Below are 12,277 nucleotides of genomic sequence, written 5' to 3'. Positions count from 1 at the left end.
GTCATTGGCAAAGCGAAAACGAGTAGTAATGACGTAGCTAGATGCGGAACTAGGCCTACGTCAAAATGGTTGCTTTGTTCACAATAATAATACGAATTTGTATCCTTTTATTCCGCTCAAAATGTCTAAACTACAGTTGCTGAACGCGTATGTTACTGAACGACTAACGGCTGCTGCTCTAGAGATATCCGTAGCCATAGAGACAACAGTAGTAGAGTTGCATCAAGAAATCTCCCGTTCGACGGAGGAGAATGATCGTCTACGAAGACTGTTGGATTTGGTTTTCAACCGACAGATAAAGTCACACAGAGGTTTGCATTGACGACTTGCAACTGTATTAACACACGTCAATCATATGGCAACTTGGCAAGATAGAGGCTTAAGATACACGATTGCAAATATACAAGTACTAAAGCAACGATGCAATTGTAATTTTGAATCCCACAGCAGTAGTCTCTGTGTACCAAAACCAATAAACAAGTTAGCTAGCTAACATTTTGTAGTTGCCGAAGAAAACTATGCATTTAGAGTTAGACAAAACACTTATTGAATTATCAGCAACTTTATATTTCTTATTTTTCATTTATCAGATACCCACCAGCTCACACTCCCCATATCTGAAGAGGAGGTTCCCCCTGAGCAGCAGCACTGTGAGCAGGAGTGGGGCCCCAGTCAGGAGGGGATTCAGGAGGACCCAGTGCCCACACAGATTAAAGAGGAACAGGAGGAACTCAGGACCAATCAGGAGGAAGATCAGCTTCAAGGACTGGGGGAGGCTGATCTCATAAAGTTCATATTCACTTCTCCCTGTGTGGAAAGTGACTATGATCAGGAGAACCCATCTCAGCCCTCACATCTACACCAAACCCAAACTGTGGAGGACAGAGAGAGGGACTCTCTACTCACCTACACAACTGATGAGATCAAACTAGAACCTGATGGAGAGAATTACAGAGTATCAGAACCAGCCAGTGACTCTCAGCCCCTCTCTGCAGTAAATCCAGACTGTTCTGCAGCTCAGAGTGAAAACATGAAAAGTGATGATGAGGTGGAGAGTAGAGGACAACAATCAGGGTCTAAGACACTCCAATCAAAAAGAAAACAGACAAAGAAAGGAGAAAAGGGGACGGCCACAATGTTGCCCCGTTTGACATCTTCTAGTGTTACTACTCATTATTGCAAGGTGTGTAGGAAGACTTTTCTGTCAAACGGTTTTTTAATCTATCATGTGCGAAAAACACACACAGAGCATAAGGAATGCCAGTGTGGTGTGTGTGGAAAATACTTATGTTCGACAGAAAGTATGACAGGTCACCTACAAACTCATACTGAAGAAAACATTTCTTGTCATGTTTGTGGCAAATGTTTCTCTAAGAATGGTGATCTCAAAACACATATTAGGAGTCATACAGGAGAGAAACCATATCAGTGTACTCAATGTAGTAAATGCTACACACAGAAAGTACACCTTAAAAATCATATGAGAACTCATACAGGGGAGAAACCATTTAGGTGTAAAGAATGTGGGAAATACTTCACACAGAAGAATACCCTGTCCAATCACATGATGATCCACAGAGGGGAGAAACCATATCAGTGCAAAACATGTGGAAAAAGCTTCACTGAAAGTGGAACCCTGAGCAGGCATATGAGAGTTCACACAGGGGAGAAACCACATCAGTGTCAAGAATGTGGGAAATGCTTCACTGAACGTGGAAACTTGACTAAACATATAAAGATCCACAGAGGGGAGAAATCCTATTGTTGCAGCTACTGTAGCAGATGCTTTACTGATGAAGCAAATTGTAAAAGACACATGAGGACTGTTCACAACAATGAGAACATATGACAATTGAGTTAATCCTGAGTAGAGTAAAACCTTCAGATAGAAAATCTAATGTATAGAACTCACACAATCCCGTGCCCTGCTCTACGTGACGGACACACGTGTATTTTCCATACATTTCTTCAGTATGTTGGAGTTTTTCACATCATATTTCTACAACCCTACTATGGATATGTGGGCATTTCTGTTAAAATGTTTTGTTTATTTTATTGCAAACTTAATTGTATTTCCATGTGAATTACCTGTATAAATAAAGGTTAAATGAAAAAAAGCAATCAGAGTTCTTGCTCATGTAAGAACATGGCTGAGCTCTTTAAATCACCACTTCATTAAGTCAGGATTCCTATTTGACTCAGCTATGCCTCCTTGCCCTTCCAACATTTCCTCATCTCCCACCCCTTCTAATGCGACTATCCCCGATGCTTCTCCCTCCTTTCCCCCTGCCCGACTACAAAGTTTCTCCCTGCAGGCGGTCACTGAGTCTGAGGTGTTAAAGGAGCTCCTTAAACTTGACCCCCAAAAAAACATCTGGGTCAGATGGTTTAGACCCTTTCTTCTTTAAGGTTGTTGCCCCTATCATCGCTAAGCCTTTTTAACCTGTCTCTCCTCTCTGAAGAGGTTCCCATTGCTTGGATGGCAGCCACGGCCGAACGGCCTTTATTTAAAGGGAGAGATCAAGCTGATCCTAATTGTTATAGGCCTATTTCTATTTTGTCCTGTTAATCAAAAGTTGCCAATAATCAACTGACTGGCTTTCTTGGTGTCTATAGTATTCTCTCTGGTATGCAATCTGGTTTCTGCTCAGGTCATGGATGTGTCACTGCAACCTTAAAGGTCCTCAATGATGTCACCATTACCCTTGATTCTAAGCAATGTTGTGGTGCTATTTTTATTGACTTGGCCAAAGCTTTTGATACGGTAGACCATTCCATTCTTGTGGGCCGACCAAGGAGTATTGGTGTCTCTGAGGTGTCTTTGGCCTGGTTTGCTAACTACCTCTCTCAAAGAGTGCAGTGTATAAAGTCAGAACATTTGCTGTCTCAACCAGTGCCTGTCACCAAGGGAGTACCCCCAGGCTCGATCCTAGGCCCCACACTCTTCTTACATCACCAACATAGCTCAGGCAGTAGGAAGCTCTCTCATCCATTTACAGTATATCACAAAAGTGAATATTTTAGTATATCTTTTCATGTGACAACACTGAAGAAATGACACTTTGCTACAATGTAAAGTAGTGAGTGTACAGCTTGTATAGCAGTATAAATTTGCTGTCCCCTCAAAATAACTCAACACACAGCCATTAATGTCTAAACCGCTGGCAACAAAAGTGAGTGAAAATGTCCAAATTATATACATACATACCATATAATACATTTCTGTATATCTGTTGCAAGACCCACTGGTTGATATTTATTTATAAAACCCTCTTAGGCCTTACTCCCCCCTATCTGAGATATATCTACTGCAGCCCTCATCCTCCACATACAACACCCGTTCTGCCAGTCACATTCTGTTAAAGGTCCCCAAAGCACACACATCCCTGGGTCGCTCCTCTTTTCAGTTCGCTGCAGCTAGCTACTGGAACGAGCTGCAACAAACACTCAAACTGGACAGTTTTATCTCAATCTTTTCATTCAAAGACTCAATCATGGACACTCTTACTGACAGTTGTGGCTGCTTTGTGTGATGTATTGTTGTCTCTACCTTCTTGCCCTTTGTGCTGTTGTCTGTGCCCAAAGATGTTTGTACCATGTTTTGTGCTGCTACCATGTTATGTTACTACCATGCTGTGTTGTCATGTGTTGCTGCCTGCTATGCTGTTGTCTTAGGTCTCTGTGTAGTGTCTCTCTTGTTGTGATGTGTGTTTTGTTCGATATTTATATTTTATTTATTTTATTTTTAATCCCAGCTCCCGTCTCCACAGGAGGCCTTTAGCCTTTTGGTAGGCCTTCGTTGTAAATAAGAATTTGTTCTTAACTGACATGCCCAGTTAAATAAAGTTAAAATAAAATAATATATATTGCAGATTGACGCAAATTACATTTCAGTCACTTAACAGTCAACCAAGTTCTGCTTACACTTGTTTCATCTTGGGAAGATGTTGGTTAGGCTACATTGCTTATTACCTTTTCAAAAACATGAAATGTTGGATACAACGTATATAGCATTAGATACGTCATCATTTTTTGTTGTTGAGACTTTTACAATAGAGAGACTATTTTTGTGTAGCCACACGATGGCGCCCACGGCCAAAGCCATTCGGTGAGGCGGAAGCTGTCATTTGCAAAAAGGAAACGTGAGAGATTTGATCTCTCTTCCGGATAATATTTTTTTTTAACGTGTTTTGTAGGATATAATCAAAGAGTTTCTAAACCCAGACGGGCAACATCGCAAGCAGACCGGACCGGGGTTTGAGAAGTCAATGAGAGAAGTAAAAGGTTATTCCTTAGTTGTTAATTTTCTCGAAATCCAAAGGCATAACCTATATTCGAGCCAAGTAGTTGAACATGTTATTACTCCAAACTCGTGAAAGTGACAAACTGACGCGTTTTCATCTAGCTCCCATTGCAAACGACAGGTTGTGGTCTATCTTGGGTTAGTTTGACACAATGATGTGTTTCTGCGCATGAGCATAGCTATCCAACGTCGCCTACAAGTCTTCATACTGTACTCTCTTTGATATAATATGTATCTCTATATCTATTACTGGTACATAACCATTATACCATAGAATAAGAAGCTCACTTGCTACATTTTGACTACGTGAAATGTAACGTTATAGGCGGAACAGAATAATACCAACTTGTCGACTTTCATTCCGGTCAAAATGTCTAAACTACAGTTGCTGAACGTGTATGTTACTGAACGACTAACAGCGGCTGTTGCAGAGATCTCCGTGGCGGTCGACAGGACAGTAGTAGAGTTGTATGAAGAAATCTCCCGTTCTAAGGAGGAGAATAACCGTCTGCGAAGGCTGTTGGATTTGGTTTTCAACCCGGAGATAAAGTTACACAAAGCAGGTTTGTATTGACTAGCTACTGTATTTGCCAGAATAGATTCCGACCATCGACCCTACACTTCGTTTACAGCTGCATTGGGGTCGGACCCCATTCATAGTCATAGATGCTAACTGCTGCTGCAGCCCAATTGATGATAGTATCTTCTGGTCAGGGGACTTCTGTTAATAATAAGAGCCCCTACTCTCGTTCTTAACATTAAAACGCATCGCTTAGGGTACGGTTTTGGAAACATAAGGAACGTATCCTTCATATCAACAATAGACTATTTCCAAAATGACTGTACACAGTAGGATTGGGGTTAGTATTCCCACGGTCATATCTCCTTATTTACAGCTCTTTTTTAAATTGTATTTTTACAGAAGACAAATGGAAGACACAGTCGGTCACCTGTGCCAATTAGCTATCTAGCGTGGGCCGAACACCTGTGTGTATTAGAGGTCTACCTCTATCTAGCGTGGGCCGAACACCTGTGTGTATTAGAGGTCTACCTCTATCTAGCGTGGGCCGAACACCTGTGTGTATTAGAGGTCTACCTCTATCTAGCGTGGGCCGAGGTCTACCTCTATCTAGCGTGGGCCGAACACCTGTGTGTATTAGAGGTCTACCTCTATCTAGCGTGGGCCGAACACCTGTGTGTATTAGAGGTCTACCTCTATCTAGCGTGGGCCGAACACCTGTGTGTATTAGAGGTCTACCTCTATCTAGCGTGGGCCGAACACCTGTGTGTGTTTAGAGGTCTACCTCTATCTAGCGTGGGCCGAACACCTGTGTGTATTAGAGGTCTACCTCTATCTAGCGTGGGCCGAACACCTGTGTGTATTAGAGGTCTACCTCTATCTAGCGTGGGCCGAACACCTGTGTGTATTAGAGGTCTACCTCTATCTAGCGTGGGCCGAACACCTGTGTGTATTAGAGGTCTACCTCTATCTAGCGTGGGCCGTGTGTAACACCACCTGTGTGTATTAGAGGTCTACCTCTATCTAGCGTGGGCCGAACACCTGTGTGTATTAGAGGTCTACCTCTCTAGCGTGGGCTAGCGTGGGTCTACCGAACACCTGTGTGTATTAGAGGTCTACCTCTATCTAGCGTGGGCCGAACACCTGTGTGTATTAGAGGTCTACCTCTATCTAGCGTGGGCCGAACACCTGTGTGTATTAGAGGTCGACCTCTATCTAGCGTGGGCCGAACACCTGTGTGTATTAGAGGTCGACCTCTATCTAGCGTGGGCCGAACACCTGTGTGTATTAGAGGTCGACCTCTATCTAGCGTGGGCCGAACACCTGTGGGTATTAGAGGTCTACCTCTATCTAGCGTGGGCCGAACACCTGTGTGTATTAGAGGTCTACCTCTATCTAGCGTGGGCCGAACACCTGTGTGTATTAGAGGTCGACCTCTAGTGTGTATCCATAACTGGGGAGGAAGTGTAGTTCGACAACTGGGGGCACACACAGCATATAGATCTGTGCAGTAAGTGTATAATTATTTATTTGAGAGATTATTTATTGCAGATCAGGGTTATAAGCATATGTTTCGAATGAAGGATCCAACTTACTTGGACATTCGTTAGTGATGGGGGAAAAGGGAGATAGTTAGTTACATATCAGGCAATTTTTTTTGATTATATATCCCATCGTTTTGAAAATATAGCAATGTATATATATTTTGCTCATTCACCAAAACTCCATATCCTTTTCTCCATTTTCTTTTTAAAAGGGGAGCCAATTCGTTTTCAGCACAATTAATTCCATGACTGATCAAAACGTGTTTTCACTCTCTTGTCCCTCAGGAAGCCGGTCCGACCCCGGTGCAGCTGTATAGCACATGTAGGGTCGGAACCTATTCAGGCTACCTCTGTATTAGCTCAACTTACATGAATCAAACTGATATCAAGTTAACACAAGAATTGAGCTTCAATTGTAATATTGACTCTATAAAGATGTTTTAATCAATAACATGGAAGTGATCAAATAGCTCAGTAGCATTTTTAACATTGAATTCTAAGTAGCATTTTTAACATTGAATTCTAAGTAGCTTTATACTTCTCCATCAGATGCCCAGCTGCTCACTCTCCCCATATCTGAAGAGGAGGTTCCCCCTGAGCAGCAGCACTGTGAGCAGGAGTGGAGCCCCAGTCTGATTCAGGAGGACCCAGTGCCCACACAGATTAAAGAGGAACAGGAGGAACTCAGGACCAGTCAGGAGGAAGATCAGCTTCTAGGGCCCTTTCATACCAAAGACTCCATATTCACTTCTCCCTGTGTGGAAAGTGACTGTGATCAGGAGAACCCATCTCAGCCTTCACATCTTCACCAAACCCAAACTGTTGAGGACAGAGAGAGGGACCCTCTACTCTCCAACACATCTATAGAGATCAAACTAGAACCTGATGTAGAGGACTACAGAGTATCAGAAGCAGCCAGTGACTCTCAGCCCCTCTCTGCACTATCTCCAGACTGTTCAGCAGCTCAGAGTGAAAACATGGAAAGTGAGGATGAGGTGGAGAGTAGAGGACAACAATCAGGGTCTAAGACACTCCAATCAAAGAGAAAACAGATTGAGAATGGAGAAAGCTCTCATACCAATACTGGAGGCAGGGCGGCCACTATGTTGCCCCATTTGACATCTTCTAGTCAAACTTATTCGGCTCCTTATTGTTGTAAGGTGTGTGAAATATTTCTTTAATTTGCGAAAAACACACACAGAGCATAAAGAATGCCAGTGTGGTGTGTGTGGAAAAAAACCTATATATTCTACAGAGAGAGTATGACAGGTCTCCTACAAACTCATACTGAAGAAAACATTTCTTGTCATGATTGTGGCAAATGTTTATCTAAAGAATAGGGATCACACAATACATAGGAGTCACACAGGAGACAAACCATATTGGTGTAATCAATGTAGGACATACTACACACAGAATGTACATCTTAACCTGTTAACGCCTGGCTTGACATGTCACGGTGTCTTTAAACACCTGAGGCCTCATTTATCAGTGTGTACGCACAAAACATTCTCTAAACCTAGCATGTCACGGTGTCTTTAAACACCTGAGGCCTCATTTATCAGTGTGTACGCACAAAACATTCTCTAAACCTAGCATGTCACGGTGTCTTTAAACACCTGAGGCCTCATTTATCAGTGTGTACGCACAAAACATTCTCTAAACCTAGCATGTCACGGTGTCTTTAAACACCTGGGGCCTTTTTTATCAGTGTGTATGCACAAAACGTTCTCTAAACCTAGCATGTCACGGTGCATGCGCCCGTTTTCCCGCAAAGGTTGGCATTCATCAGTTCTGAACCTGATAGGAAAGTGTGCGTATCTCCGCCCATTCATATACACAACTCCTAGTGGTTGATCAACAGTATTGCAAGCAAATGTCATTTTGGTGGAATTGGTTTGATGGAAATTATAATAATGGCTAATATAAAGACAATGTAATCCTAATGATAAAACTGATGCATTTGCCGTTGGTATGTCATACGTATATTAATTTTACTTTTACTATTTAAAGTCCTAAATCATAATCATATTACAGGACATGTCTGTTATTATATTGGACTAAATCATAATCACATTACAGGACATGATCAGATACTTCAGTTGTAAGTGGCTCTGTTGCGCTTTTACAGTTGATGGACAACTGTTTCACTGTTACAAACGTAGACTTCTCTTTTTTAACAAGAGCCTTTAAAGAAATCAAATGTCTCCAGTGCTGCTGCTGATGGGCTTATTGGTTGTCTGGCTATATATATTACACAGGCTGTGACCTATTTCTTGGTCGACTCATATCAACATCTCTGTGCATTAGTGGTGGGGTTGGCTAAATAACTACAACAGAACAGTGATAAAGGAAATGAAAAATGCCCAGAGCTCGTGGCTGATCGGTACCGGAGCAAAATTGAAATGGGCAGAAGATCCACGTTAATAATTTTTTTTTATACACTCCACGCTCCAGCCAAATTACACTCCACTACAGCTCCACTACAGCCCCACTTCCATCCTCTGGTGTGGACCATGTTAAGTCCTTAGTGATGTGGACACTAAGACCCGCCCCACTACAGCCCCACTTCCATCCTCTGGTGTGGACCATGTTAAGTCCTTAGTGATGTGGACACCGCTCCACTACAGCCCCGTCGATGTGGATAGGGGCGTGCTCTCCCCTCTTTCTCCTATAGGCCACGATCAGCTCCTTGGTCTTACTGACGTTGAAGGAGAGGTTGTTATCCTGGCACCACACTGCCAAGTCTCTGACCTGCTCCCTGTCGGCTGCCTCGTCCATGACCAGGCCGACCACCTTCATGTTGTCAGCAAACTTAATGATGGTGTTGGAGTTGTACGTGACCACACAGTCGTGAGTGAACAGGGAGTAGAGGAGGGGACTAAGCACACACCCTTGAGGGGCCCCTATGTTGAGTGTCAGCGTGGCGGAGGTGTTTTTGCCTACCCTGTCCAATCATATCCAGGTGGAGGCGGGCAGTGTAAAGTGCAGTAGAGACTGTACCATCTGTGGATCTGTTGGGGCGGTATGCAAATTAAAGTGGGTAATTCAATAGCCAACCCAACAATGCTCGAAAGTAAATAGACCCGTAGCCTATTTAAAATATTTGACAATATGGATATGCTACAGCATTGTTGTGCGATAGGAACGTGACATCATAGCCTTTCATCTCAGAGCCTATACCATGGCAGGAGATTGTGTTTCTATCATGTATTGATAAGTTAAATATTGAACAACAATTTGTCTTTTTCATAAAAGTGTGGGCTGTAGAATTTATTTTTAAATTGTTCGAATAGACAATCAATTTTGCAGAATGCGCGGCCAGTGATTGACTACGGCTATAGGCAGCATGCATTTTTAGATTTTAAAAAACCTACAGAAATGTGATCAAATTTGCCATTTGTGCTTTCTTTTAGAAATTGTCATGTCCCAATTCCAACATCTCTATATCATACAGCAAATTAGTTTGGCTCTGATTTATCAATGACAACATGCGTATTTGTTGCATGCAACAGTTTGATAAATCCCAATAAGTCACGCAATGCATTCTCAGACTGGTTGAACAATAACCATCTCAAAAGTAGTGTGTGTGTGTGTGTGTGTGCACTCTGGCTGGCTGTATTTCATACGTGTTCATCTTTTTTTCAGCATCCCACCCAAGAAACATTCAACTGTTTAAGATGCTTTTGCATTCATCACTATGACGACAGTGATTAACGGCTAATAATAATAATAGTAACTCATTATGATAATAATGATGATATTGTATGGTTATTTGGTTAGGTTGCCACAGGCCTGAACCAAGCTAATACAAGAGGACGTCCAGCTGCTGACGCCATACACCCTCCAAAGCCACCCAAAGTGGTCCGTACTGGAGTGACTGATGATGTCCGCACGGATCAAATTGAACACTGGCCAGTGAAGTGTGAGACGCGGGGTCGCTGCAAAGTCTGCCAGAAAAATGTAACGAATACCCTCTGTCAGAAATGTGACGTAAGACTGTGTTTCACTTTTGAGAGGAATTGCTACAAGTTGTACCACATGCCTTAGTGCAATATGTTTACGATGCAGAAATAATTACACACTGACACGATGAACAACTTGTTCAATATATATGATGCTTCTTTTGGAACGTGGATTTCAGAAGTGATGAGTCAGGCTTCATGATGAACGTTTATATTTCGATGGTTTTATGCCATTGTATTGCTATTGTTGTATTTAAACGCAATGTTACACATTGATACACACACACTCTCTCTCCTGTCTTTATCAGAGTTGAATATGTTATGAATTATTATTGAGATTTTGTGTATTTATGAAGATTTTGCCATTTATTTTGCAATTCGGGACTTAACTCAGGGTAATACTTGGTTCACAGAGAAATAGAGCTGTAAGATTTGATAAACTGAGTGGTTTCTGTGTTTTGTATTTAAAAGAGACATATGTTACAGTATATGTAATATGTTATTTGGGTCTCCTAATCACAGCTTCATGTTCATGCAAGGACAACTGGGTCTGGGTATCTAAGGGTTAAATGTCATATGAGAACTCATACAAGGGAGAAATAATTTAGGTGTCAACAATGTGGAAAATCAAATCAAACTTTATTTGTCACATGCACCGAATACAACAAGTGTAGACTTTACTGTGAAATTCTTACTTACAAGCCCTTAACCAACAGTGCAGTTCAATAAGAGTTATGAACATATTTGCCAAGTAGACAAAAGTAAAATGTAATAATAAAAAGTAACACAATAAGAATAACAATAACGAGGCTCTATACAGGGGACACCGGTACCGAGTTAGTGTGGAGGTTATATACAGGGGGCACCGGTACCGAGTTAGTGTGGAGGGGTACAGGTTAGTTGAGGTAATTTGTACATGTAGGTGGGGGTGAAGTGACTATGCATAGGTAACAAACAGAGAGTAGCAGCAGTGTACAAAAGGGGGGTAAATTGTCAAGTAGCGATTTAATTGTTCAGCAGTCTTATGGCTTGGGGGTAGAAGCTGTTGAGGAGCCTTTTGGTCCTAGACTTGGCGATCCGGTACCGCTTGCTGTGCGGTAGCAGAGAAAACAGTCTATAGCTTGGATGACTGGAGTCTATGACAATTTATGGGCTTTCCTCTGACACTGCCTAAGCAAAGGTATATACTGAACAGAAATATTAATGCAACATGTAAAGTGTTGGTTCCATGTTTCAAGAGCTGAAATAAAATATCCCAGAAATGTTCCAGAAGCACAAAAAGCTTATTTCTCTCAAATCAAATTTTGTGCTCAAATTTGTTAAGATCCCTGTTAGTGAGCATTTCTCCTTTGCCAAGATAATCCATCCACCTGATAGGTGTGGCATATCAAGAAGCTGATTAAACAGCATGATCATTACACAGGTGCACCTTGTGCTATGGACAGTGAAGGCCTCTCTAATCTTAATTTTCAAGGTAATGGGGGATTTAAACTTAGACCGCAATAGACGTCAGGAACTTGGCACCTTACCACTGTGAGCTAAACGACCAGAGCTGCATTTGTTAAGTGTTATTATCAGAGTGTGCCAGTGGACTGCTGCTTTAGTGAGAGTGTTTCTTGTGAGGTTTTCTGTCCTCAGATACAGAGAGCTGCGAAAGCCTGTCTGCAAATGAAGAGCAGTGGTTCTCAGTCCTGGTCCTGGGGACTCAAAGGGGGGCACATTTTTGTTTTTGCCTTAGTACTGCACAGCTGATTCAAATGATCAACTCATCATCAATCTTCAAGTGGTATTTATGTATTCATATTGATGCTATCCTTGATATGATCCTGCTGTTGTCACATGCTACACATGCACATGTGTGTGCACATGCATCTATCCAATGTTATCATGATTTGATATGATATATTATACTTTAGTAATCCACCATGTCCTGGTGATGTAAAAG

At 42.0% G+C, this 12,277-nt stretch overlaps 1 protein-coding gene across 5 annotated transcripts; it reads left to right on the top strand.

Annotated features, from left to right (window-relative positions):
• The first annotated feature begins 10 nt into the window (after positions 1-10).
• On the top strand, positions 11-10,776 carry LOC112221228 (zinc finger and SCAN domain-containing protein 12). 5 transcript variants are annotated; one of them, XM_042303381.1, is made up of 4 exons: positions 18-311; positions 591-752; positions 7,073-7,527; positions 10,151-10,776. In XM_042303381.1, exons 1-4 carry the CDS (start codon positions 122-124, stop codon positions 10,415-10,417), a joined length of 1,074 nt encoding a protein of 357 aa, XP_042159315.1. In that variant the 5' UTR covers positions 18-121; the 3' UTR covers positions 10,418-10,776. The 5 variants fall into 5 exon arrangements, 4 of the variants coding, with proteins under 4 accessions (XP_024239155.1, XP_042159315.1, XP_042159317.1 ...); XM_042303383.1 differs by lacking the exons at positions 18-311; positions 591-752 and adding exons at positions 4,147-4,284; positions 4,735-4,866 and having other exon boundaries at positions 6,917-7,527; XR_006079592.1 differs by lacking the exons at positions 18-311; positions 591-752 and adding exons at positions 4,154-4,284; positions 4,689-4,866 and having other exon boundaries at positions 6,917-7,527.
• The last annotated feature ends 1,501 nt before the right edge of the window (positions 10,777-12,277 follow it).

The sequence above is a fragment of the Oncorhynchus tshawytscha genome, linkage group LG21 (genome assembly GCF_018296145.1).
Source record: "Oncorhynchus tshawytscha isolate Ot180627B linkage group LG21, Otsh_v2.0, whole genome shotgun sequence".
NCBI classification, from domain to species: Eukaryota; Metazoa; Chordata; class Actinopteri; order Salmoniformes; family Salmonidae; genus Oncorhynchus; species Oncorhynchus tshawytscha.
Note: the sequence above shows the minus strand (reverse complement) of the source record. Positions and strands in the feature narration are given on the sequence as shown.